The sequence below is a fragment of the Cnephaeus nilssonii genome, assembly GCF_951640355.1.
Source record: "Cnephaeus nilssonii genome assembly, chromosome: 2".
NCBI classification, from domain to species: domain Eukaryota; kingdom Metazoa; phylum Chordata; class Mammalia; order Chiroptera; family Vespertilionidae; genus Cnephaeus; species Cnephaeus nilssonii.
In genome coordinates, this window is record NC_137073.1 from 11,713,003 (window position 1) to 11,738,741 (window position 25,739).

Here is a 25,739-nt window from a genome sequence, read left to right on the forward strand (position 1 = left end):
TGGTAGTATATAACTTTTCCTTCCACATTATCATTTTTAAAAAATAATGTTATTCATTTCAGAGAGGAAGGGAGAGGGAGAGAGAGATACAAACATCAATGGTGAGAGAGAATCACTGATTGGCTGCCTTCTGCATGCCCCCTACTGGGGATTGTGCCCGCAATCTGGGCATGTGAATCGAACCCAGGACCCTCCAGTCCACAGGCCGATGCTCAATCCACAGAGCCAAACCGGCTAGGGCACCACGTTATCATTTAGAAGAAGATAATTAAAGTCTGGGAGGAGGGATGATACCCAGAATATTCTCATACTAAGCACAAACATTTTCATTTTAATCAGTTCGCTTCCCATTTTTGTATTCCTATGTACACTTAAAAAAAACTAATTATAATAATCATATTGCTCATGCCACTTTGTATTCTGCTTCCCCCCTTGTCTTTATATTATATTCCTGTAAGTGATTGTACCATTGTTCACCAAGCCATTCTTCTGTTTTTGAGCATAAGTTGTTTCTGTCATTATTTTGTGGTGGCCGTTAGAGACAGTGATGTAATAGATAGTTTTTACACATACAGTTTTTTATTTCCATTAAATTATTTAGCAGAGCTTTCCAGGAATGGGATTGATGTTTTTATAGGATTTGAATATTTTTATCACTCTTATTGCAACATTGCATTGCTCCATATCTTTGTTTACAATCAGGGTTGCTTATTTGAGGTGTTATAGCTAACCATTGGATGAGAATTAGTTATTTTTATGTATAGATGTCTAACTTTAAGATGTATATTTGTTTTTCAGAATCTGATCAATAAAATGTGGCTTGGGGTCCCATCTCAGGATAAGATGGAAATCCGTAGCTGCCTACCCAAACTCCTTTTGGCTCACCACAAAACCTTACCTTACTTTGTCCGGAACAAGCTCTGCAAAGTTATTGTTGATATTGGCCGTCAGGATTGGCCCATGTTCTATCATGACTTTTTTACTAACATTTTACAGGTAAGCACATACCTGAGGAAACTTTATCTTGTATATACTTTGTTTGTAGAAGTGATTATTTCCTTTCTTGAAGAGGAGTTTTAAGATTAGCAAAATTTTGGAGCTGCAGTAGTGATAAATTCACTTAATTTTGATTCTTGAGACATGTACCTTTGTGCAGTGAAGAAAGGGTGTGGGAAACCCAATTGCTTTGTTAACCTCTTGTGAAATTTTGTTCAGTAAATATTTGAAAGCCTGTTAGGTACTGTGCTAGGTGTTGGAGTGCAAGGATGAGGCCTTCAGTTGCCATAATTTGGTAGGGAGATAGCTGTGCTAACAATAATTGTCCAACAATATGGCAGTTACTGTAGTGGAAGTATGTGCAGAGTGCAGTGGCGGCATAGCATTTAGACTCAAGGTGCTGAAGTAGTTTCCGTGTTGCTGGTGATGCGATGAGAGGTAGTGTAATGGTTCAGCGTAAGAGGCTAGATTGATGGGCAGGGACCAGACCAGGACGGGCCTGGCTCAGTGACGGGTTTGGAGAAGAGAGAAAACGGCACGTTTTTATGTTGGAGTGATAACTTCAGCAATCGTGTGGAGTGTGGATTGCAGAGGGGCTGCAGTGAAGGTGGCCAGTAAGGCTGCTGTTGGTGAAGTCTGAGTGAGACAAGGAGAATCTGAGCCAAGCAGAGGCCTGCCTGGTGGAAAGAGGTGAGGCACTTAGGAGACAGAGTCAAGAAGCTTTGGTCACTGGGTGGTGAGGGTTAAGGAAGGGAGGAATCTAGGCTGTTTTCCAGATTTCAGGCTTAAGTAGCAAATTTTCCAGGCCACGGATGAAGGACGAAGGAATGAATTTTGATAGATGGTAAATTTATTTTGGCAGAAAACACGCTTAAAATTTGTGTGTTCCTTCTGTATATATCTTGTGAGACTTTAGGAAATGTGGATCTGGGGTTCAGGAAAGAGGTCTTACTACATACATGTCAGGATTGGAAGTCATCAGGGAATAAGTAGAGGGGACCTAAGCCAAGAGGGATATGATTTTCATCTGAATCATGTGATACAGCTGGAAACATTTAATTAATTAATATTTATTTAAAATATATTTTTACTGATTTCAGAGAGGAATAGAGGGATAGAAACATTAATGATGAGAGAGAATCATTGATTGGCTGCCTTCCGCACGCCCCCTACTAGGGATCGAGTCTGTAACCTGGGCATGTGCCCTTAACTGGAATCGAACCCTGGACCCTTCAGTCTGCAGGCCGATGCTCTAGCCCCTGAGCCAAACTAGCTAGGGCTTTTCAAATTTTTTATGATGTTCATCTGAATCATGTGATGCAGCTGGAAACATTTTACTTCTTTATTTTATTTTGAAAAACTTTATTGTTGAGAGTATTCTAGATGTTCCCCTTTGCCCCCCTCAACTTGATTCCCTCCCCGCCCCAGGTCTTCAACTCCCTTTTGTCTGTGTCCATAGGTAATGCATAGAAGTTTTTGGTTAATCTCTTCCTGACCCCTCCTCCCCCTTCCCTCTGAGATTCGACAGTCTGTTCCATGTTTTTTATGCCTCTGGTTCTATTTTATTCATCATTTTAGTATTTTGGACTAAGTGATCTTTAAAATCTTTTCAAGTTGTATTCTCTGCTGCTTATTTATCCACAAGAACCAGTCAATGGCATGAAAACCATGTCAAGAATGATTGGTGCTCAATTGCTGACATTTCTGATAATGATAATAAAGTGCACCTTTTCTTCAGGTATTGGTAAATAAGACCAAATTGGTTCTGGAATCAACTTCATCATTACATGATCCTTTGATTAAGCCATCTGAAAGGTTTTTTGGGCTTAGTTCCATCATGGTCTGCTTGCAGTCTGGGTTGCATAATTTTTAAATTAAAATTTTTTTTTTAACTTTGACATTGGCTGAAACATCTATGCAATTTATGCCACCATTATATCAGGCAGGGAGGAGTTGACTTAGGGTCCCAGAAGGATACTTGCAGTTCTGTGCATTGGTTATACCCTTTCTAGACCACTGAAAAGGAAGTAGTTAAAGTCAAAACTTACTGACAACCTCCCTGAACCACTCCCCGCATCCCTGCCATGCACTAGCACACATACTACACCTTTCTAGTCTATTCTTCGGTTCCTGAAATCTGCTGAGCTGCATCTGTGGCCACTGTGCTGGGCCAGATAGTTTAGGAGCAAGCAGCATAGGAAAAGAATTGCTTTTTCTCCTCTGATTGTTTTTTCAAGTAACGAATAACTTTCATTTTCATCCTGTTTCTTGCCTGTCTTCCCTTCTCTCAATGATGAAAAAAGATGGGCTTTAAGGTAACATTTTCCATATTGTAGGGATTTATTTCTAGGGAGCACAGAAAAATTCCATCCTATATAATAAAGAGGTAATATGCAAATTGACTGCCATGCTATCACAAGATGGCGACACCCACAGCGGGGGTGGGGGGTGGGGGGGTGGGGCCGACTGCTCCGCGCGCCTGCTGCTGGAGTTCCCTCAACCCCGCCAGGGGCCTTGGGTCCTCCTGCACTCCCCACTTGACTGACAGCTCGCCCAGGCTCCTCCAACAATCTGCCCATCCCTCTCTTCCTCCCTCCCCCGAAGCTGAAGCCTGACTGTGGTGTCCAACAAATTGGAAGTTAAACCGGCAGTTGGACATCCCCTGAGTCGGACATCCCTCTCACAATCCGGGACTACTGGCTCCTAACAGCTCACCTGCCTGCATGCTTGATTGCCCCTTACTGCCCCCCTCTGCCAGCCTGGTCTCCCCTCACTGCGCCCCCCCCCCCTCCCGCTGACCTGGTTGCTCCCAACTGCCCCCCTGTGGGCCTGGTCGCCCCACGCAGCCTGCTGCTCAGTTGTTTGGTTGCCCCTCACTAACCCCCCAGCCGTCCTGGTCACCCCACACAGCCTGCTGCTCAGTTGTTTGGTTGCCCCTCACTGCCCCCCCACCCCCCCGCTGACCTGGTTGCCCCCAACTGCCCCCCCTGCTGTTCTGATTAGGTGTTTTTTGTTTCCTTGTTTTCCAACTTGCTGATTTGATTCTTGGTTTCATCTACTCTATTGTCAATTTCCTGTAACTTATTCTTAATTTCAGTTAGTGTATCCTTCATTTCTGACTGGTCCTTTTTTATGGTTTCCATGTCCTTTTTTATGCTGTTGAATTTCTCTCTAAGTTCATGTACTCTTCCCCTAAGTTCATTGAGCATCAGAGGAACAATGACCTCTGCCAGCTCTTGTGTCTGGGGGAAAGCTGTCCCCCTAGCTCTTGCCTGATGCCAGACACTTCAGTTCCTCCCCTTATGTTCCTGGTGCCTTTTGAGCTGCTGCCCCAGTGCTGGAGTGCAGAAAGAGTTTGAGTAAGTCCATGTGCAGGCCCTTTAAGAGGAACTGCCTGGGACTCCAGCAGCCTCTGTCTCAGTCTTAATTTCCCCTGTTGTTTTTTTTTTTTTTACAGCTAGAAGTTAGGGGGACTTCTCTTCCCAGCACTAGAAGCCTAGACCTGCTGTGGGGCTGGGACCCCTCGCTCCCAGCTGAGATATCCCTTCTGATTTTTATCCACCACATGTTATGTATGACTAGCCCATTCTACGCCTCCACCCCTTCTCCTACCAGTCTCGATGTGGCTTTTTCATTGTATCCTTAGTTGTAGGACTTCCATTCAGCTAGATTTCAGGTGGTTCTGAATGAAGGTTGTTCTGTAGTTTAGTTGTAATTTTGATATGGTTGTGGGAGGATGCCGATACAGTGTTTACTGATGCCTTCATCTTGACCGGAAGTCTGCCCTAAATTTCTTGAAGTGGAGAATATACATTCTATCTGGGTGCAGTTTGTCCTGTCCTTCTCTTCACTAAGGCTTATATTTTGTTGATTGAGTAAAGAATTTATTTATATCAGAGCATGAACTACATTTAAAGTTAATTATGATTTAAGAAAATGGTCAGGTATTCCTTAAGTTGTTTGCTCTTTTATAGATTGTAGCATATAGCCAAACAGAGAATTTTAGTGGCAACTCATTTGCTTTTACCAATTCTGGAAACTAAATAAATGCAATAGTAATGCTTTGAATCGATATAAGTAGTATTATGCTATTGAAGGTGTACCTTTTTTCTGTTTCATGTTTAAGGAAATTTTATTATGGTACAGTGGATTGGAGTGGTAGGTGCTAGAAAAAGTGACTTAATTTGCTGCATAGTATTTGTGAAGTCATAGCTGTATTCATAGTGTAATGATATATATGCAATGTTTCTGCCTGCCACGTGTTTAATCTTGAACTTGCATGAAGCATATGAAGTTTAGAAATGTAAAGTTGACTTAATACTTGAATATTAAAAATGTATCACAAGTTGGTGTACATATGTGTTAACTAATAAATTTGGACCAAGTAACCAAGGCTGTGTTTAAAATCTAGACATGTATAAAAATTGTCATGGTAGGTGTAAAGGAGCATTGTCATTTTTGAGTTTATGGTATTAGCATTTTTTATTTAAAATAAGATGAGAATATATTTTGAATGGTTAAAAAAAATGACATAAGTGTGCTCTTAAGTCATTTTTCTAAAGCGTTGATTTAGCTCTGGCTGGTTTGGCTCAGTGGATGGAGCATCGGCCTGCAGACTGAAGGGTCCCGGGTTCGGTTCCGGTCAAGGGCATGTACCTTGGTTGCGGGCACATCACCAGTGGGAGGTGTGCAGGGGGTGGCTGATCGATGTTTCTCTTTCATCGATGTTTCTAACTCTCTATCCTTCTCCCTTCCTCTGTGTAAAAAAATCAATAAAATATATTAAAAAATAAAGCATTGATTTATGCAACCTATTTATGTATGATTAAACACACAGGAGTACTTTGCAAGTTTATTATTCCTCAGATCTTAAACAGTTTGCTCAGAACTTACCTTTTCCTGGCAGTTGATCCAGTCCCCTGTGACAACCCCCCTTGGACTGATCATGTTGAAAACAACTTCAGAAGAGCTGGCTTGTCCCCGTGAGGACCTCAGTGTGGCTCGGAAAGAGGAGTTGCGGAAGCTGCTGCTGGACCAGGTGCAGACAGTGCTTGGCCTCCTGACAGGTGAGCACAGGTGGTGTCAAAAGCCAGAGGCCTGCCTTCAGATGAGCAGAGCTCAGGCCCCAGCTCTCAGTATATTTGAGCAGTTGTTTTAACTGTTACTGAATCTGAGAATCAAAACAGAAAGAAGGTGGTGCTATATTCCCAGCACCAGTCCAGTGTCTAGCACTTGGTAGACTCAAAAAATGTTTCTAACCTACTTTTCTAAAGTCTTCCATTAATTGGTGCTCACTCTTACTGCGATTAATGAGGTATAGACCAGGTCATCGTAATGGTATTGAAATGCTGATTACTGTATCCTAAGTAAAGTGGATGGCGAACACTTTATTGAAAATAATTTGTGCTTAAAATCAGGAGAAGTTGGAGGAGTAGGAAGATAGAAAATTTCAAGTTTTGTGTGGGAGAAGTGAGCCAGACAAGGTGTGTAACAGCACCATGTGTGTTAGGTTGTATTTGTATGTAGCATTTTCTTTGCCATCTTTTCTGTTTTATTGGAGCCCCATGACAATGTGTGAAGAGTAAGAATAAACAGAAAGCAAACGGAAGAATGAGACAGGAGGGAGGAAGAGAGTGGAGCACCCTGAGTCAGGAGTGGGCCCTGCTTGGTAGGAGGTGCAGGGCAACCTGGCTGAGAGGTGCCAGGAGCCTGGTTTTGCTTGGGAATGTAGTGTTCTTATCTTCAGCTTCTCTACCCAGGTTTCTTGGATGTCTAGGAACTTTTTCTTTTGTATGTGTTACAGAGGTGCTTAGCATGCAGTGGGCACTTCAAGTTGGTTATAAGAATGCTTGATCAAAAGTAATCTTGTTATTTGCCCACATCCCTGCCCAGATTCCTAGGCAGAAACCAAACCCTCAGAGCTTTCATTCAAAGCACTTATTGACATCCCTGACTAAATGTTAAATTTCTAGAGTTAGGGACCGTGTCTGGTACCTTTACGTTCCACTTTGTGTAGCTGTCACACTATATGGGACATCCCAGAACATTTACAACGCTTCTTCCCTCAACCCACTGTCTGTCTCTATGGATTTTTCTAATTGGACTTTTCATAAAAATGGAATCATACAATATGTGACCTTTTGTGTCTGGCTTCTTTTACTTAGCATGATACTTTCTAAGGTTATCCATCCCATAATATTAAATATTTTGGGAACAAAGTATTTTCAGAAACTTTTGTGATCATAATAGGTGCCAGGTTCTATAAGGAGAAACAAAGAGGAAGGAAACACAGTCCCTGCCCTCCTAGTAATGTTTTCTTCATTAGGGGAGAAAGACCTTTAAAAGACTGCATTAAGAGTTATAGTAGAGGTGTGTTTTATGTGCAGGAAAAACCTAACAGACAGAAGGACTTCTTGGAGGAGATGAGCTGAGTGGAATTCAGAGAGGTAGCTGTTAGTCTGGTGTAAAGGTCAAGTTGGGATTCTGGGGGAGGGAGCAGGTTATGTGGAAGGAACGGCAAGTAGTTCAGCATGATGAAGCCTTGTGTGCGCGGTGGGGGTGAGGCAAGATGGGAGAACAGAGGCCAAATGCTGAGATTGGGTTTACTGGGTGAGGAAGAGAAGAGGAGGCAGGCTTATGGGGGGAAGGTAAATTGAGTTTGGAATATCCAAGGGGTGCTGTCCAAGAAGTAGTTAGACATATGGTTGAGAGGGATGTTTAGACATTGATGTTTGATAAAAGATACCAATAAATTGTTTTTCTAAATCTGATTTGCATATGTTGGACTTTATTTCTCTCTTAAACTCAGTTTCCCTTTCTTGGTATAGGTATCTTGGAGTCTGTCTGGGACAAACACAGCGTTACTGCCGCCACCCCGCCACCATCCCCAACCTCAGGAGAAAGTGGTATGGTCTGCCCACCACACATGGTGTTCTTTTTAAATGCAGTGGAGGGTCTCAGCAGGGTAGCATTGCTTATTTATACCAGACCCAGATGCTGACTCTTCCTTAGTCTATTTTTGGCCTTTTTCCCTTGTTTTCTGAGTAGCTGTCTTAGTTCCTCTTAAGTACTCACTCGTATGTTCTTTCTGATACACTACTTAGAACAGCATATTTTGTTTCTTCTTTTCCATCAGGAAGATGGCACCTTTGATCTTCTGTCACCCACTTCCATCCCCTTCAGCTTATATCTCTGATCCTCCTGGTTTGTTTTTCCCTTTTGCTCCATTATCATGGCTGTGTTGCTCATGCTGAGGTTGGTATGAGCCCTTGGGGCTTGATAGGTCGGCTTTGTAGTTCTGCAGGGGTTGCTGTTGTAGGAGGTGGCAGAGGCTGAAGGAGGGACAGGGGTACATGGAGTGCTTTCTTCCCCACTGGGCTCATGAAGACCAGTGTGCAGTAATCAGCTTTGACTTTACGTTAGGTCAGAATAATTTGATAAGGCATGGGCATATTTGTAGTGGTCATTAGTTTACTGTAGTTAGTTATTGTCTACAGTTACACTGATTATCTGTTTGAAAAGTCAGGGTGCAGTTCACCTAAAAATGGCTACTTTCAAGGATGGGAGGAAAGAGGAAATTGTGTCTGAGCTGGAACTTTTAGTTTCTAAATGCTTTTGTTTACACTCAATAATCACAAATGCTTTTCAAGTAGAGTACATCCTGTGAATTGGCACATATTTCTTCCTCTACTGTAAAGGTTGATGTGGCTAATGAGAAATATTTCCACATCTTTCTCCTGTACCCCAAGGAAATGTGCTGTTGAAATCAGACATCTCTAAGCCCATGCTGTTTCTTGTAACCTTTTGTTAATATGTGGAAGTTGAAATTCTTGCAGTTACTAGAGAATTGAAAATATATCATGAAATTTTGGGGACTGTTCATAGTTTACTGGCCCATGTGGCTCAGTTGGTTGGAGCGTCGTCGATGGTAGGTTCAATTCCCGGTCAAGGCACATATACAGGCTGTGGGTTCCATCCCTGGTTGGGGCGCATGCAGGAGGCAACTGAAAGATGAGACAGAGGGCCGAAGACCAGGACACAGGCTTTATTAGAGGAGAAAACCCCTGCCGGGCTGCCTCCCAAAGGAAGAGAGCACATGTGCAGGGTGAACAGGGAGTGAACACGCCTTTTGAGGGGAGGAAAGGGAAGGGATGGGGCTTAGGGTACTCGGCACACGCTGATTGGTGGTTTCATGTAAGGCACATGATTAGGCACTTAGGGACTTAGGAATCGGGGGCTTAGGGTATTTGGCAGGTGCTGATTGGTGGTTCAATGTACAGTCCATATAAGGTGCCTGGTTAGGTGTTCAGGAATGTCCGTGCTGCAGGTGGAGTTTACGTCATTCTCCGTCCATCAGTTGGGGGAAGGGAGGATCTATCAGCAACCCAACTGATTGATGTTTCCCTCCCTCCCTTCACCCCTTCCTCCCTCTCTCTAAAACCAATAAAAAATAAATAAATAAAAGTAAACACTAAAAAAATGCCCTGGCCAGTTTGACTCAGTGGTTACAGCGTTGGCCCACAGGCTGAAGGATTGTGGGTTCGATTCCAGGTCAAGGCCACCTACCTTGGTTGCAGGTTCAATCCCCTAGCCCTGGTCAGGGCGAGTGTGGGAGGCAACCAGTTGATGTGTCTCTCTCACATCGATGTTTCTATGTTTTTCTCTCTTCCTTTCTTCTTCCCTCTCCTTCTCCCTCTCCCTACCCCCCCTCCCTTTCACTCTCTCTGAAAAATCAATGGAAAAAATATTCTCAATGAAAATTAAAAAAAAAATGTTTAGAGTAATTTATCATACTTCTTAGATTAAAATCTATTACAGAGGCCTAGAGTATATTAAAAGCCCACAGAAAATTGAACTTTATTTGTACTTGGTGGCAAACCTTCATTTTCAAGGTGAATATTGGAGGTGACTTAGCAGATTTATATTTTGCAATATTTGAATGATTGAATAAAAATTGCAAATGATATAGAGATTTGATTTTATGAATATACCCTTTGGAGAGTGTCCTGCAATTTAGCTAATCTTAAAATGTGTCATTTCATTTAAATAATAGTTTGCAAAGATTAGTTCTTTTGAATTAGATTTGTTTTTAGATAGTTGAATCCTAGCTTACTTACCATCCAGTTAAAGTTAGCAGCATCAGGCGTATTCCAGAAAAACTTGTTTTTCTGTGATGCTTTTCCACTACCAAAATATTTGTGTTTTAGTTGGCTTTGTTCAGGTACATTCCAAGCTAATAACTCAGTTTATACTTTGATAGACTTATTTTCCTAGAGCCCAGGTTGGGGAATATCAAATAATATAAATAAAAAATAATGCTTGCTCTTTTATGTGTTGCCTAGGTTTTGTATATGAGGTTAGGGAAAATAAAATATGAACTAATAAAATATGAACTAACGACATTTTCATATAAACAAAACCTAAAAACACAGTGTGTATTTCTTGACAGTTGTCTCTTAGACACTATTAAAATTTTTTTGAAGTCTTGAATTTTAGTATTTGAGAAAAAGCAAAATAAATTGAGACTGTGGGGGGTGGCTAAGGAATTAAGTAAAGCTTTTAAGCTGGTATGCTTTCCCTTTAAAAAAAAGAATTGCACATTTACTTGTTACTCTTTGTGACAGCTGCAAGGGAAGTCATTAGATTTTGCCCTATTATTTGGACAACACTGGTGATTTAATCAACATTTGTTTCATTGCTTTTGCTCAACTGCCTTTATGCACTTAAGACACCAAGTTAAGCAGTAAAATTTCTAGAAAATTGTTTAGCTTAGTTTTTGTAGGAAATTCATTCTGAGAGACGCTAGGATCCAGTGAGTACCCAAGTAACTTAAACACACCCCATCAATAGTCTCTGATGGGCCCCCTGCCCTGCCAGCCCTGGTCAGAGTTAGCTCCGTGGCCTTTGGTCTCTTTTCTCATATGCTGTCTTGTAAAGTTGTTTTCTGTCTGATCACTTTCAAAGAACTAAGCCCAGGGGCTAGTTCTTATAGCAACTACTGGAACAGTCGATAGAGAAAAAAATCTTAAAGGGTGTGTGTGGTTTATTTCTCAGAATAGTTCCCCAAATTGTTGCCTTATCTCCTAAACTCCTTTTACAAGGCCAGATGTAGATGTGAAGTAGATGATGGTTTTATGTTTCGTTTACAAACAAGGAAGTTGGGGCCCAAGGGGGTAACTTGCTAGAGGTCACAGCACCAGTAAGTGGTGGAACAGGGATGTGACTCCATCATTCCTAGTCTAAGTGCACCGTCTTTGTCTTCAGTTTGCTTTCGTGGTCACTCTCACCACTTTTGCCAGCCTCCTCCTCCCCCTGGTTTCGAGTCGTGGCTCTGCCTCTTCCTCTGTATGCTTTCTCTGACCGATGCTGTCCTCTGAGGATGAAGTGAGGGAAGACGTGGATGTGTCCTCTGCAGGCTGTGACTGTTGCTGCCGTCTGCATTTGCACAGCCTCGGCCCTCTTAGTTAAGTCTTCTCTTGTCTTCTTTTTGCTTGAACAATTGGAAAAAAGTGAACAAAATGAAATTATATAAATACTGCAATTCTGAGTCAGCTTTGATCTACCATAAAAATTTCTCATCTACATGGTATGTTCAAATACAGTATAGACGTGTACATGCACTTGTGATGGCAAGTGTTTCAGGGTGCAGATGTAGGTATTAGAGAGCCCGAGTTGATTGAAACCAATTTATATCTTCCTATTTTTTCCCAAACTCTTTCCAAATGGCACATCTTTGTGCACTTGCTAATCTTTCATGTGTTTCCTTATAAGCTACTTATAGAAAGATGGGACTTGGGAGGGTCACGCACAACTCCTGTGATCTTATTTTCTTCTCCTAAGGGCTCCTGGAATACAGTTTCTCGCCATGTGGTCAGTGGTTTTCAGTTGGGGCAATTTCGTCCTATAGGGAATTAATTTGGCAACGTGGAGGAATTTTTTGGTTACGATGCTGCTAAAATATCCTACAGTGTACAGAACAACAAAGAATTACCCAGCTCAAATGTCAAGAGTGCTGAGGTTGGGAATCTCTTGAGTTAGTAGATACAGAACTGAATAGAAAACATACAAAATTTTAATAATTAAAAAAATAGATGAGCTGAGGGCATCTTTGCATTAAAGCCTGTTACAGGTGTTCAAGCCACGTCTGGGTTGCTTCCAAGTCTAAATGCACTAGAGTCATCCACACACCTCTTCGGGCCTGGGTGCATGCTGCTGCCAAGGTCTGGCCCAGTGCAGGGAAAAGGAAGTCACCCATAGGTTTAATACTGAAGGTGTTCCCTTACATAGGGAGTTTGTTAAAGCTCCCTCAAGTTTTCTTTGGAAATGCTGCAGTATGAAGCAGAGTCTCTGTTCTGTGGTAATTCCTTCCACGTTGATTAAAATACATTTTTAAAAAACTCTTCCATATTCTGCTGCAATGTCTTGAAGTAGAATAAAATCACTTTCATTGAGAAACAACATTAAAATATTTTTGTGTTTTTTTGTTGTTAATCCTCATTGGAGGATATTTTTCTATTGATTTTTTTTTTTTAGAGACGGTGGAAGGGAGGGGGAGAGACACAGAGAGAGAAACATCGATGTGAGAGAGATATATCAACTGGTTGCCTCCTGCACGTGCCCCGACCAGGGCCTGGGATCTATCTAGCCTGCAAGTCAGGTACGTGCCCGTAATCAGAATTACTAGTAAACCCGGGACCCTTCAGTTTGCTGGCCGATGCTCTCTCCATTGAGCCAAACTGGCTAGGGCAAGATTCTTGTTTTGAGGGGGGGAAAAAAAATCATAGGTCATCCTTGTCCACCTAAATAATTTTTACTTTTGTATAATCCTGTTCAGTCTTTGTTCTTATATCTTTCTTTCTTTTTTTTTTTTTAATATATTTTATTGATTTTTTACAGAGAGGAAGAGAGAGGGATAGAGAGTTAGAAACATCGATGAGAGAGAAACATCGATCAGCTGCCTCCTGCACACCCCCTACTGGGGATGTGCCCGCAACCAAGGTACATGCCCTTGACCGGAATCGAACCTGGGACCCTTCAGTCCGCAGGCCGACGCTCTATCCACTGAGCCAAACCGGTTTCGGCAGTTCTTATATCTTTCTATAGTTGTGGCCATAGTGTGCACATGCTATTTTACATATGACTTTAGATCATACATCTTTTTCTATATTTGAATATTAGCTTTCTTACTGATCAATTTTCCTGGTTGCATAATCTTTCTGGGTGACCTGCCTTCTGGGAAGGAGCCTAGGCTTTGAATTTCAGTTTCAGCTCTGCCTCATAGTAGCCAAGGAACGTGGGGGAAATGCCGAATCTGTCTGTCTTCGTTATTCTAGCAGTCTGTAAATGCAGATGATAATAATATCTACCTCAGAGCTGTGAGCATGAAATGAGAATATATATATTAAGTACTTAGTGTAGTGCCAAGCAAATAATAATAACACGTCAAATGGTAGCTGTTCTGAACATCATTATTGTCATCGATGCTTTCATTCCGCATTCCCATTATAGAAAAATTCTTCTGAGCTAAAGAGTGGGGACAACTTTTATTGTTTTTGTTTTTAAAGCCAGAATTTAGTTCTAGTTAAAAAGGTTCAGGAGACTATTAAAAAGGCCTAAGGGCCCAGAAGTCTAGATTTAATATAAGATCATACTGAGGTGGTGTCTTTTGGTTCCTCCATTGCTAAAGCCTCATTTTGGTTCTGGTTAAGGATCAGACTGTGTCCCAAGAATTCTAGTTGGGTAGTGGTGGTTTCCTCTGATTCTGGCATCTTTCATAAATGGCCATTGGTCCATGAATGACCAAAAAAAGTAATACCAGAAACAGTCATTGTCTTTGGAAGAGAGTTGTGTGACTCAAAGTGAAAAGTCACAACAGCAGTTCCAAAAGTAAAATAAAAAAAAAAATTAAAAAAAAATTGATTTCAGAGAGGAAGGGAGAGGGGGAGACAGAGATAGAAACATTAGTGATGTGAGAGAATCACTGATCGGCTGCCTCCTGCACGCCCCCTACTGGGGCTTGAGCCTGCAACCCAGGCATGTGCCCTTGACCGGAACTGAAACCGGGATCCTTCAGTCCAAAGGCTGACACTCTACTTACTGAGCCAGACCAGCTAGGGTGAAAAGATACTTTTAAGGTTAAGAAAAATAGATTTGCCTGGCTAGTCCAGTACACCAAAAGGTTGTGGGTTCAGTTCCCAGTCAGGGCACAAAAACCAGTTTCTTAGTACATGTTTTGATTTTAGACCGTATATTTAGACTTGCTTGTGAAAGATGAGAAAGTTAGTGCACCCTTCTATAACTCCTGTGTTTGTTTAGTCTTGATTCTATATTTAATTCAATGCTTGCCTTAGTCACTTTGCCACAGCTTCTCAATTCCTTAATTCTTTACTTTTATTTGTCACTTTTTTTTGCAAGTTTTCATTGTTCAGTATCCTCAAGGAGAATTTATGGGTAATATATTTATTATCTGAGTTTTTACATGTTTGAGAAAATGTCACCTTCCTTTATACTCAAAGGAGAACTTTAGGTTAAGTCATTCTTTGCCCCAGAACTTGGAGACACTGCATCACTGTTTTCTGGCTTTGAATATTACTGTGGAGGAGTCTGAATCCGGTGTTTTCTTCTTTGTATATGTGTTTCTTCTGCCTACATTTCTTCCTTAATCCTAAAGTTTTTAGTATTGATTACTCTTTATCACTTTTGGGAAGGGCAGAATAAGTCCTTTTATTGATGTAGTCACATCTTCAGGAAACTATTCTTCTTATAGCTTTGAATACTTTTCTTCTTTTGTCTTTTCTAAAATCATTTTATAGCTCCCCCTCATTTCATTGTACATGATTTTATTAGTCCAGTGCTTCTCAAAAATTAAGCAAGTATAAGAATCACCTAGAGAGCTTGTACTGGGCTCTATTCCTTCTGGTTCTACATCAGTAGGCGTGTGTACGGTAGCGCCTGATAATTTGTGCTTTCTGACAAGTTCCCAGAGATGCTGATGGTGCAGGTCCACAGACCTACCTTGCCTAGCCCAGTAATTCTCAAATTTTTGGTCTCTGGGCCCCTTTACTCTTTTTTTTTTTTTTTTTAAATTGAGATACAATTGGTATCTATAACATTGTTAGTTTTAGCTGTACAACATAATGATTTGATATATGTATATAGTGTGAAATGAGCACCATAATAAGTTAACATCCATAATTTTTTGAGATGAGAACTTTAAGATCTTTCTTAGCAACTTTCCCATAGGCAGTACAGTGTTGCCAGCTGTGATCACCATGCTGCACACTACATCCTCAGGGCTCATTTCTCTTAGAACTGGAAGCTTGTACCTCTTGGCTTCTTTTACCCATTTTCCCACCCTAACCCAGGACTCCTTTACTCTTAAAATTACTGAGGTCCTCAGAAAGCTTTGTGAGTTATATCTATTGATACTAAAACAGAAAATTTACAAATAGTTATCAATTCATTTAAAAATAACTGACAAACTCATTATATATAAAGCCGATATATTTTAATGAAAAATAAATATGTTTTCCAGAGCAAATAAAAACATTTACTGAGAAGAGCAGCATTATTTTAAACACTCAGGGGTCCCTGGACCAAACTTTGAGAACTCCTGATTTAGAGTAATGCTTGCTTTTGTTTGTTTGAAGGAGAGTTACTTAAAATTGGTTTGTAAGAGATTTGATAATGTAAATCTTAAAAGCCTTTCGTATTTTCAGGTGACTTACTGAGTAACCTGTTGCAGAGTCCTAGTTCAGCCAAACTGTTGAATCAGCCAATCCCCATTCTTGATGTGGAGAGTGAGTATATCTGTTCCCTGGCCTTGGAGTGCCTGGCCCATCTCTTCAGTTGGATTCCTCTGTCTGCCAGCATCACCCCATCCCTCCTTACTACCATCTTCCACTTTGCGCGCTTTGGCTGTGACATCCGGGCCAGAAAGATGGCATCAGTTAATGGCAGCAGTCAGAACTGTGTGTTGGGTCAGGAACGCGGCCGGCTTGGGGTCCTGGCCATGTCCTGCATCAATGAACTCATGTCCAAGAACTGTGTGCCTATGGAATTTGAGGAGTACTTACTGCGTATGTTCCAGCAGACTTTCTACCTCCTGCAGAAAATCACCAAGGATAACAATGCCCACACGGTCAAGAGCAGGCTAGAAGAACTTGATGAGAGGTAATGAAAACAGGTGTGATGTCAGCGTGCCCTGAGAGAGGGCCTTGACTGGTTATCACAGTGTTCTGCATGGTGTTTGTAATCCTCTTTGGTTTCAGAATTTTGGGCTCCTGGTCAGGAACAGAAAGGTAGGTGTGTACCAGTAACTCTAGGCTTAGCTGGAAGGGCTAGGGTGGTTAAGGGAAATGAGGTGAGTTTGAAAAGTGATTGTGAATTGTGTAGGCTTGTTGTCTTTTCCCCCATCCATCTCCTGTCCTCCCTTCCACCCGTCTTCCCCCCCTTTTCCTCACTATTTGCCTGCAGGTCTGAGGTGGTGCAGGAACCGAGACTGCTGCTCATGCGTAGCCAAGGACAGGAGAGGAGGTTCGTGGAGGTACAGGAGTTACAATCGCCTTTCTCACTTGGTGTGGCTTGTCAGTTTTTACTATTTGACTTTTCCCAAGTGAACATCAGCCAGTGTATAGGAATGCTGCCATATTGTCATTTTCACACAGATGGCAAGTTTTCATGAAAGAAAGGAGAGATGTTAATGTGGGCACAGGCTAATGTGTGCATACCTTTGTATGTTTGTCATTGTCCTTTTGAATGGAGTCTAAAATGATCTAGCCTTTCCTAAGTGCCCTAAAAGAGCTTCCATCACAGTACTCTGAGGCATGGTCTCTTTTATTTCCCTTGTAGATGATGTCATTTATCTGTCTTACAACTTTCATTAGTATGCTACTGCGGGATGAAAACAGGAGGGAAAATTGAAACTTATATTAACAGCATCATGTTTACTGTTCAGAAATGTCCAAGCAGATAAATTGTGTTGAATTAGTAAATATGTATAGATTGCCTGGCAGCGAAAGTTAATATTTTAATCAATTTTCCTTGGCTTGTTTTTTATTATTAAGCTATTCAGAGTTAATTCATTTCCTTTTCCTTAGAATAAATAATAATGCAAAGTGCCTAAAGTTAAGACAATCTTAGTGCTTTTTAAATTAAGCAATTTTAATAAAGTTTTTCTAAAGTTAAAAAAATTGGTTTGCTTCATTGTAAGCAAACTTTGTGTAAAATTTCTCTGTATAATCACAGAAAAATTCATAAAATGGTATGGTAATATGTTTTATTTATTATTTGGAAATAGCTTTGTATATAAATTCAAAGGTATCAGTATTCAAACACTATTTTATATTTTTTCTAGCTTGTGTTAAGAAAGGCTGTATTTTCATATGTTAAAATCTAACTGCTTGTATCAAGCATAGAATATCAGTTATTTTGACTTTTACTTGTAGCATAATGTTTGTTACGGCTTATCTTCGGGTGGTATAGAAATGTCATGGATTATCTTTGTACTGATTTTGTTACATGTAACTTTTATGCTCTTGGTTTTATATTTTAATTCTATGCTTCCTATTGCCCTGTGAAAGCTGAGAGGTGCCTGGAAGCAGAAAGGTGACATAAACAATACTGTGTGCTTGCTTCCTGGCTCTCGGGTCCCTACTACTAATTCTAAACAGCTAAGTCCATTCTCCGTTGTTTAGGTGCTACTTAACCAGGTCCTTTGCTTCTCTTTCTCCACTGCCTTTTTCCCTAACTTTCTACTGCTCATTAGCACCTGTACCAGAAGGTGGGCAAGGGAAAGAAAATGAGGTGAAATAAAATTTGTAGTTTTAAGCAGCTGAACAGCCTTGTTTGTATTCTGTAAAAATTTGGGTTGGTGATTAAAATAAAATTGAGATTGTGTGATATTTTACCTATGACTTCTCTTTGTTCTTTTACGAGGGCTAGGGAAATGAGTGCATCTTTCTAAAGAGCAGTAAACAGGTTGGTGACTTTGAAAATCCCTGTAAAAATACAATGTAATAAGCAGAGCGAGGAATGAGGAGTTTCTGCTCATTCAGGATTAGTGATTGAAGGCATCAGAGAGAAGTCTCTTTGTCCTTTTCGAACCCTTGAAACAGTTGATTTCAGTGCCTTACTGTTTTTCAAGAATTTGGCACCGTGATCCTTATCAAACAAATTAATGTTATTAAAGCTGCAAAGAAGTCTACATATGCGTGCAAGTCAGACCAGTGGGCCATCCTCAGGGCAAATAGGTCCCAAGAACAATATGGGACATTTTATTTTTGGCCTAATTTTGTTCCTCTGAGACAAAGTCTTCTTCTCCCCCTTTATTATTTCATATATCTGTGCTTTTTAAAAATAGGTTTTTTCAGTTATGAGTTTCAGAATTGGTTTTAGCCATTATTTAATTTTTGGCTAAGGCCTGCTATGTCTTTATCTTTTTTGTTATTGGTCTCTGAAATGGGATTTATAGAGCTATGTCCATCTCATTTTCTAATCACCTTTTGGTATTTAGGGGCTTACAATGACAGTTTCTGAGATGTGAGAGTGATGATGTGCTGTGTGTTTAATAACAAAATCTCTTATCCTTGCAGCTGTGACCCACACTCTTCTGTGAAATGATTTTGGGAATACAGATGATTGGGGATTCACTGTGATGTGAAAAGAGAGCACTGATTTGGGAGTGGATGGTGGTCCCATTCTGCCATGAGCTGGCTGAGTAACCTTGGGCCGATCACTTTATCTCTCCAGGCCTCTGTAAAATGAAGCATCAGCTTAAATTGTCCCGAGGCTTTTCCAGCTCTGACAGCCTTCTTCCCTTATTTTTGAAATCACTTTGGAGTGGATTGGGATGTGCTGTGTTTAATTAGCTCCTGGTGCTAATTAAACACAGGGCAGGCTTGACTATATCTTACCTGGATGCCATGCCTTTTGTATAGCCTTGTTTTGGTTTTTAGCAGATTAATTTTAATATTTTGGCCTCCTACCAAAGAAAACCACCCTTCCAGACCTGCCAGGTTGAAGTGACACACATGATCTGCCCATTGACTTTTTAGAATCATTTCCTTTCACTTTATTTGGGCCGTAACACTAACGAGTCAGAAAATGTGAGAGCACTAGCTTATACGATGCTTCATAGATGGTGTTTGAGGATTAAAGTTGCTTTTCTGCTATGTTTCAGGTGGTAATGGAATGAAGGGTTGCCTGACCTGTAGGTAATTGTTGTAGGTCTTTATATTTTTAACTGAAAATATAAATCTGTATAGTTCTTTACTGAAAGAAATTTGGATTGAATTTGAGTTTTCTTTTAAGGAGGTGCTGTGTGTCTCATTGTCACCTTTTGTCTTCTCTTATTTAGCTACATCGAGAAGTTTACTGACTTTCTGCGGCTCTTTGTGAGTGTTCACTTAAGAAGAATTGAGTCCTACTCCCAGTTCCCCGTGGTGGAATTTTTGACACTTTTGTTTAAGTACACATTTCATCAGGTAATGCACCAGAATTGCCCATCCCTTCCTCCCCCAAAGTCTGCTTTGATATTTTCAGGAGAAAGAACTTTACTTCCCAAACATTTTGTAGTGCTTATTATGTAAAGATGAACACATTTATCCTTCATAACAACCCAGTGAGGTACGTATTATTATTATCATCTCCATTTAACAGATAAAAAAACTGAGGCACAAAAAATAACTTGCTCAGGATCATACAGTAAGCGATGGAGCCAGGATTTGAGCCCATGCAGTCTGTGCTCTCTTAACCACTATGGTGTTGTTGGAGAAGCATACATTCTCCCAACCCCCAACCCCCTTCAACAAATATTTTTTGAGTTCCTATTATATTTCAGGAGCTAGGTATACATAATCTTCGAAGTCCTTGCCTCCATTGAGTTTACATTTTAGTGACCCAGTATTTTTTATTTGTATATATTTTAACAGCTTTACTGAGGTAAAATTTATATACTACTAAATTCACCCGCTGTAATGGGACAACGCAGTGATGTCGCGTACTATAGACTGTGCCATCATCACCACAGTCCAGTTGTAGACATTTCCTTCGTACCCTATCCCTTGTGCCCATTTGTGTGTGTGGTTAAAATCAGCTTTTTTATTGAAGTATCACACACATACAGAAAAGTGCAGACCATGTAACCACCACCTAACTCAAGAATTAGAACATTAACCATTACCAGCATCCCCCAGAAATCTCCTTATGTCCCTTCCCAGTCACTTCCCCCTCATGAAGTAACCCCAATCCTGACTTTAACATCCCAGATTAGTTTCTAAGGGAAACAAACAAAGTATTATTTGTTTTGTCTGGCTTTTTTCATTTAGTATTATGTTTGTGAAATTCATCTGTGCTGTGTGGTAGTAGTTGTTCTTTTTCATTGCTTTATAGTAAGTCATTGTCTGAAGATCTATTCCACTGCCAATTTGGGCTGATTCCAGTTTTGGTGACCAGCGATCATGTTACAGTGAACATGTTTGCACACATTTTTTGGTGTACATATGTAGCTCTTTCTGCTGGTACATACTAGGGATGAAATTGTCAGTGAGGGCATCTGATTTTATTAGGAGACTTTTATGGTTGTTTAAATCACTAATGTAGCTTAATGGGGCTAGAGGAGAGGCAGGGGTCTAGGCTGGGAGGAGTGTGTGTCTGTGATAGGGGACTTGGAGTTAGGATTTAGTGTGCGAGCCAGCCTTTCTCAGAGCACCCAGTGGTAAGAGCACCCATTCCTGGGAACAGGGAAGGGCGCAGGTGGAGGAGGGTAACCACAGGCTGTAATGGCTCCACTCAGTGTGTTCAGTAACTGTAGGCTGGTGCCATCATCACTGGACTCTGTCAGACCTCCAAGTGCAAGAGTCCAGTGGGTGCAGAGCAGGAAGGAAAACCTGCTGGCTCACCAGGCCTCAGGAGGAATACAAGAGGGGATGAAATGTAGGAGGGTGAGGATGGGAGAGAGAAAGGGGCATCCAAGGTGGGAAAGTTCTGAGAGGGGTCCAGACAAATCCTAAAGGGGACCAGGCAAAAGAAGGATTTGATAGATAGCATAGGACAAGTGTAGCAGAAATGAAAGAGAAAGCGAGCCAGCGCTGACGTCAGAAAGAAGGGGTCTCTTTGGGACAATGGAATGAAAATGTCTTGCAGTCTTGCCCCCTAGGTAAAAAGGGATCTTTTAGTATCCTGTATGGTGTAGAAGAATGTGTTCAAGTGTGCATATCTTAGGACTTCTTTGGATTTGGACTAAAAAATTCTTGTTGAGGTCTGGTTGTTTCTGTTAGGTCTGTGACCTTGGAAAAAGTCTATTTCGTTTCTTTTGATTTCAGTTTCCTTACCTAAGGTGAGCGGCTGCATGGGCATTTTCAGGGTCTTTCCCAGTGTTCATCTTTTATGATTCTTTCACTAGAATCCTACGTTGATTGTAGTTCTCCATTGAACTGAAAAGGGTAGTTTTATATACATATACATATACATATACATATACATATACATATACATATACATATACATATACATATACATTATATTTATGTGCTGGGAAAAGAAATAGATATGGTAATGAAGCAAACCAAAACCTTCTTCCTCCTTTACCTGCAGGTCTCTGTCAGCTGAGCTCCCTTCTGCTCTCATGGCCTCCTGTGTGAGGACCTTTCTGTCTGGGTGCAGGTTCTTGGACTGTGGAGTCCTCTAGGTTCGGGCAGAAGCAGATGCTGAGCATTGGGCAGAGGGGTGGGAATCTGGAAGGTGCTCCGTGCAATTTACCACAGGGTGGGCAGCCCTTTGCTGGAGAGGCACAGTGGAGAAGAGATGGCAGGGCATACTCCTGCATCAGGAGCTGGTGGTTGGGGAGTTTTTTGGGATACGATTTAAGAATAAGAAATCAAATGCTCTCTAGAGAGAGCTTTAAGTTCTCTTCTACTCACAGTGTGAACTTACTTCATCATAATTTAGTTAACTATAAAGTGGGGAAATAGGGCTTTTCTCTTGTCTGGAGGGTTATTATGGATGTACTCAATATTTTTGCCTTTTGTTTATAAAATTCATGAAAAGTTTGGTATTGGTAAACATATTTTGAAAGAATAAAGAATAAGATAAAGATGGTGTTAGTAGCTTTCTTCTCTTTTCTTTTCCTACTTTGTTTTTCCCACCTAAGTGTCTTGCTGCAGTCCCTCCAGCCACTAGTGCTCACCAGATGTTTGCCTCCACTGTCACTTTCCTTGCTTGCTGAGGCCCTGGGGTGTCTGCAAATAATCATATGATTTGTCTTCCTGCTTTTTCTCTGACTGTGTCATCACCACTTCCTTCTTGGTCTTGCATTTTTCATTTTGCTCCTTCTTCCTAAAACTCTCTGAGATAGTATGGCCTGGGGGTCGGGGAGGGCTCTGGACCAGAGTCTCAAGATCCCCATTTTAGTTCTGTTTCTGTTCCTTATCTTGTCACCTTGGGCAGGTAACTTCTGAGCCTTGGCTCCTTTATCTATAAAATGGGAAGTAGAAAAATACATCTGTCCAGTTTCCAGGACTATTGTGAAGATAACACAGACCAGACCAGCCGGGTGTGGCTTAGTGGTTGGGTGTCAACCTGTGAACCAGAAGATCACGGTTCGATTCCCCGTCAGCCTGGGTTTCGGGCTCAATCCCCCTAGAGGGCGGTGTGCAAGAGGCAGCTGATCAGTGAGTCTCTCTCAACATTAATGTTTCTAGCTCTCTCTGCGTCTCCCTTCCTCTCTGAAATCAATAAAAATATATTTTTAAAAATCACATACACCAATGCAAATGACAACTAATCACTACAGACCACTTGCAAATAAGAGAGGTATCATTAGTTTCTTTTTTTAAAAAAAATTATATCTTTATTGATTTCAGAGAGGAAGGGAAAGGGAAGGAGAGATAGAAACATCAATGATGAGAGAGAACCATTGATTGGCTGCCTCCTGCACATCCACCACTGGGGATAAAGCCCGCAACCTGGGCATGTGCCATTGGCTGGAATAGAACCCAGGACCCTTCAATCCGCAGGCTGATGCTCCATCCACTGAGCCAAACCAGCCAGGGCCATTAGTTTCTTAAAGAAACTTGTCAGGATCTTTAGTGAAAGATTATCCCTGGAATATGATAAGGAAATCTGAGTGCAGGTACATTTAAAAAATGGGCTTGTGTGGGTTCTAAAAAGTTGGACGACTTTAAACGTGCAGTCAACCTATCACTGTTATCATCTTACCAGTCTGTACCCACAGCAATCGTCAATGGCCAGATGTGGGTTATACACAAGGTCTCACAGTGGGGCTTGCATGTATGGATGTGAGTGGCAGTGTTTCAGTCCTACAGAAGGTTTATCTGCCCACTTTTTTCCCCAACCTTCACACACATAGTACATCTTTAATTCAAAGGCATGGTAAGACGTGTATAATTATAAAGTATTTTAACACCATAAAACCTGGACTTATATGTTGGCTTTTCTCTAATACACTTTCATGTGCATCTGGTCAGTTATGTTCTTTAATGGGGGCTGGTGAGTATTTCAAACCAAAGAAGTAGAGCTGGGTGACTTAATTAAGGGAAGCTCAGCAAGCCAAATGCCAGGACAAGACTACATCTCCTGGCTGGGCAAGTCGAGTGCCTGCCCACCAATTGCCCATCTTCTCTCCATGTGGCTTATCAGTTGTTTTCCTGCTTAATCGTCTGCGTCATTTCTTTTCATGGACGTATCCTGCGTTTTGTGAAGTCCGAAGTGGAGACAGGAAGCAGTCTTTCTTTTTTCTGAGGATGGCTTGTCAGTGGTCCTGATGGAGCTCTAGCCGTCTGGTGCCAGGGCTGCCTGGCGGGTTGTGAGCTTGGAATCTGCTGTTTTTTAAGTTATAGTTTTCAGTCTCAGACTCGACTAGGCACATAACTCCCTCTGCACACTACCACCCAACATTAGTTACTCCTTGGGCAAGTTTTATGCATGTCCATGTAAACTTCTGGATTTCCTTGTGGATCAGAAATGGAAGGAAAACTGATTCAAGGTGATGGTATTATTTCTTTCCACATCTGATTCTGCTACCAATATGTGGTTCAATCAAGCCATCACAACTAAAACCAAAGAGTTCTTGTAGGTAGCAAGAATTTGAGTGGATATGTAAGGGATTGAGAGACCACAAGTTGAAACTGAATATGTACTAGTATGAGAAGGACTAGATGGTGGAGAGTATAATGCCTGGATTTTGTAAGAAATGGACCGGAAAGCTCTCCAAAGCATTTGTCACTGTAATCACTCAAATGGTTCAGCACTAGGATCCTACAAAGACTTTGTCTCCTCTCCTCACTTTGTCCTTATCAACACTGGGTTAGAGATGCTGTTAGCCTGTCGGACACCCCTACTTCTGTAGATGAGATGATGCCCGAGAGTCAGACTTAACAAGCTCATTTTCAGTCTGTTATATAGGAAGACTGCAAATGGTCTTTCCTAATGTTCAAATGTGTAAACTTGGCACCTTTGGAGCCACTGAAATTTATTTTCAGTTTCATAATGGTATGTCGTGGAAAGAGCATTTGCTGGAGGTAAAAGGAACTGCTCCTCCCCCTGACCTTGAATAAATAATATCTTTGGATCTCAGTTTCCTTCTTTATAAACAGATTTGAATTGGATAATCTGAAAGAGTCCTCCTTACCACAGTCTTAGAATTTAATATAGGTGTTTGCTTGGCTTATTTTGTAACTCAGCTTGTCCCACTTAGTATCTCCCTAATGACGTGTTCTTCCCACATCTGATTCTGCCACCAATTATGTTCTTTCCACATCTGATCCTGCCACCCCCGCCTTCCCTCTGAGATTCGACAGTCTGTTCCATGCTTCTATGTCTCTGATACCCTTGTCTCGTTAGGTTCAACAGGCCTAATTGTGAAGATCCTCTAAAAGACACCAGGAGGTTGAGGGAACCTAGACTTATGGTTGTAACATTCTGGTAGAAGTATACTGGTGGGTGGGTTCCTAAGGAGTATTTGCACTAAGTAATTTCATTGTCTGGATTTCTTTTGCACCATAGCCTACGCATGAAGGTTACTTCTCTTGCTTGGACATCTGGACGCTGTTTTTGGACTACCTGACAAGTAAAATTAAAAGTCGTCTGGGAGACAAGGAAGCAGTTCTCAACAGGTAAACCCCAGAAATGTTGATAACTTAGAAATAGACATTTTTGCCAGTTTTTCTTATGGCCTTGAAGGGTCAACCATGCAGCCAGACCTCTTCAGTGAAACTGAGTCACATAACCTAAAGTAGTAATGCCATTTACTATTTTCTTCCTTTTCCCCCCTCAATATTTCATTTTCTGGAAACATTTTTTTCTGTTTTAAAAATACTGTTGTTTTTTTTTTAGGTGTGATATGCTTTGTGGTGTGTGTGTGTGTTTTATATATATCTATATATCTATATATCTATATATCTATATATATCTATATATATCTATATATATATATATAATTTCAGAGTAAGGGAGAGGGACAGAGAGATAGAAACATCAATGATGAGAGAGTATCATTGATCAGTTGCCTCTTGCATGCCCCACACTGGGGATCGAGATTGCAACCCAGGCATGTGCCCAGACCGGGAATCGAACTGTGACCTCCTGGTTCATAGATCGATGCTCAACCACAGAGCCCCACCGGCTGGACATTGTGTGTTGTTTGTAATGACATTAGTGAAGTATTTTATTGGATGAAATGATGTGACACCTGAGATTTGCTTTTTAAAATAATCCACTGAGAAGAG

The 25,739-nt window shown here is 41.1% G+C and overlaps 1 protein-coding gene across 1 annotated transcript in view; it reads left to right on the plus strand.

The window, feature by feature from the left end:
* XPO6 (exportin 6) overlaps positions 1-25,739 on the plus strand; it is a 129,417-nt gene that overhangs the window by 45,529 nt on the left and 58,149 nt on the right. Inside the window, exons 4-9 of the mRNA XM_079784684.1 lie at positions 799-996; positions 5,903-6,062; positions 7,824-7,901; positions 15,714-16,167; positions 19,352-19,478; positions 25,018-25,127. Of these exons, the coding sequence (XP_079640810.1) occupies positions 799-996; positions 5,903-6,062; positions 7,824-7,901; positions 15,714-16,167; positions 19,352-19,478; positions 25,018-25,127 (1,127 nt within the window). The remainder of the gene's footprint in view (positions 1-798; positions 997-5,902; positions 6,063-7,823; positions 7,902-15,713; positions 16,168-19,351; positions 19,479-25,017; positions 25,128-25,739) is intronic.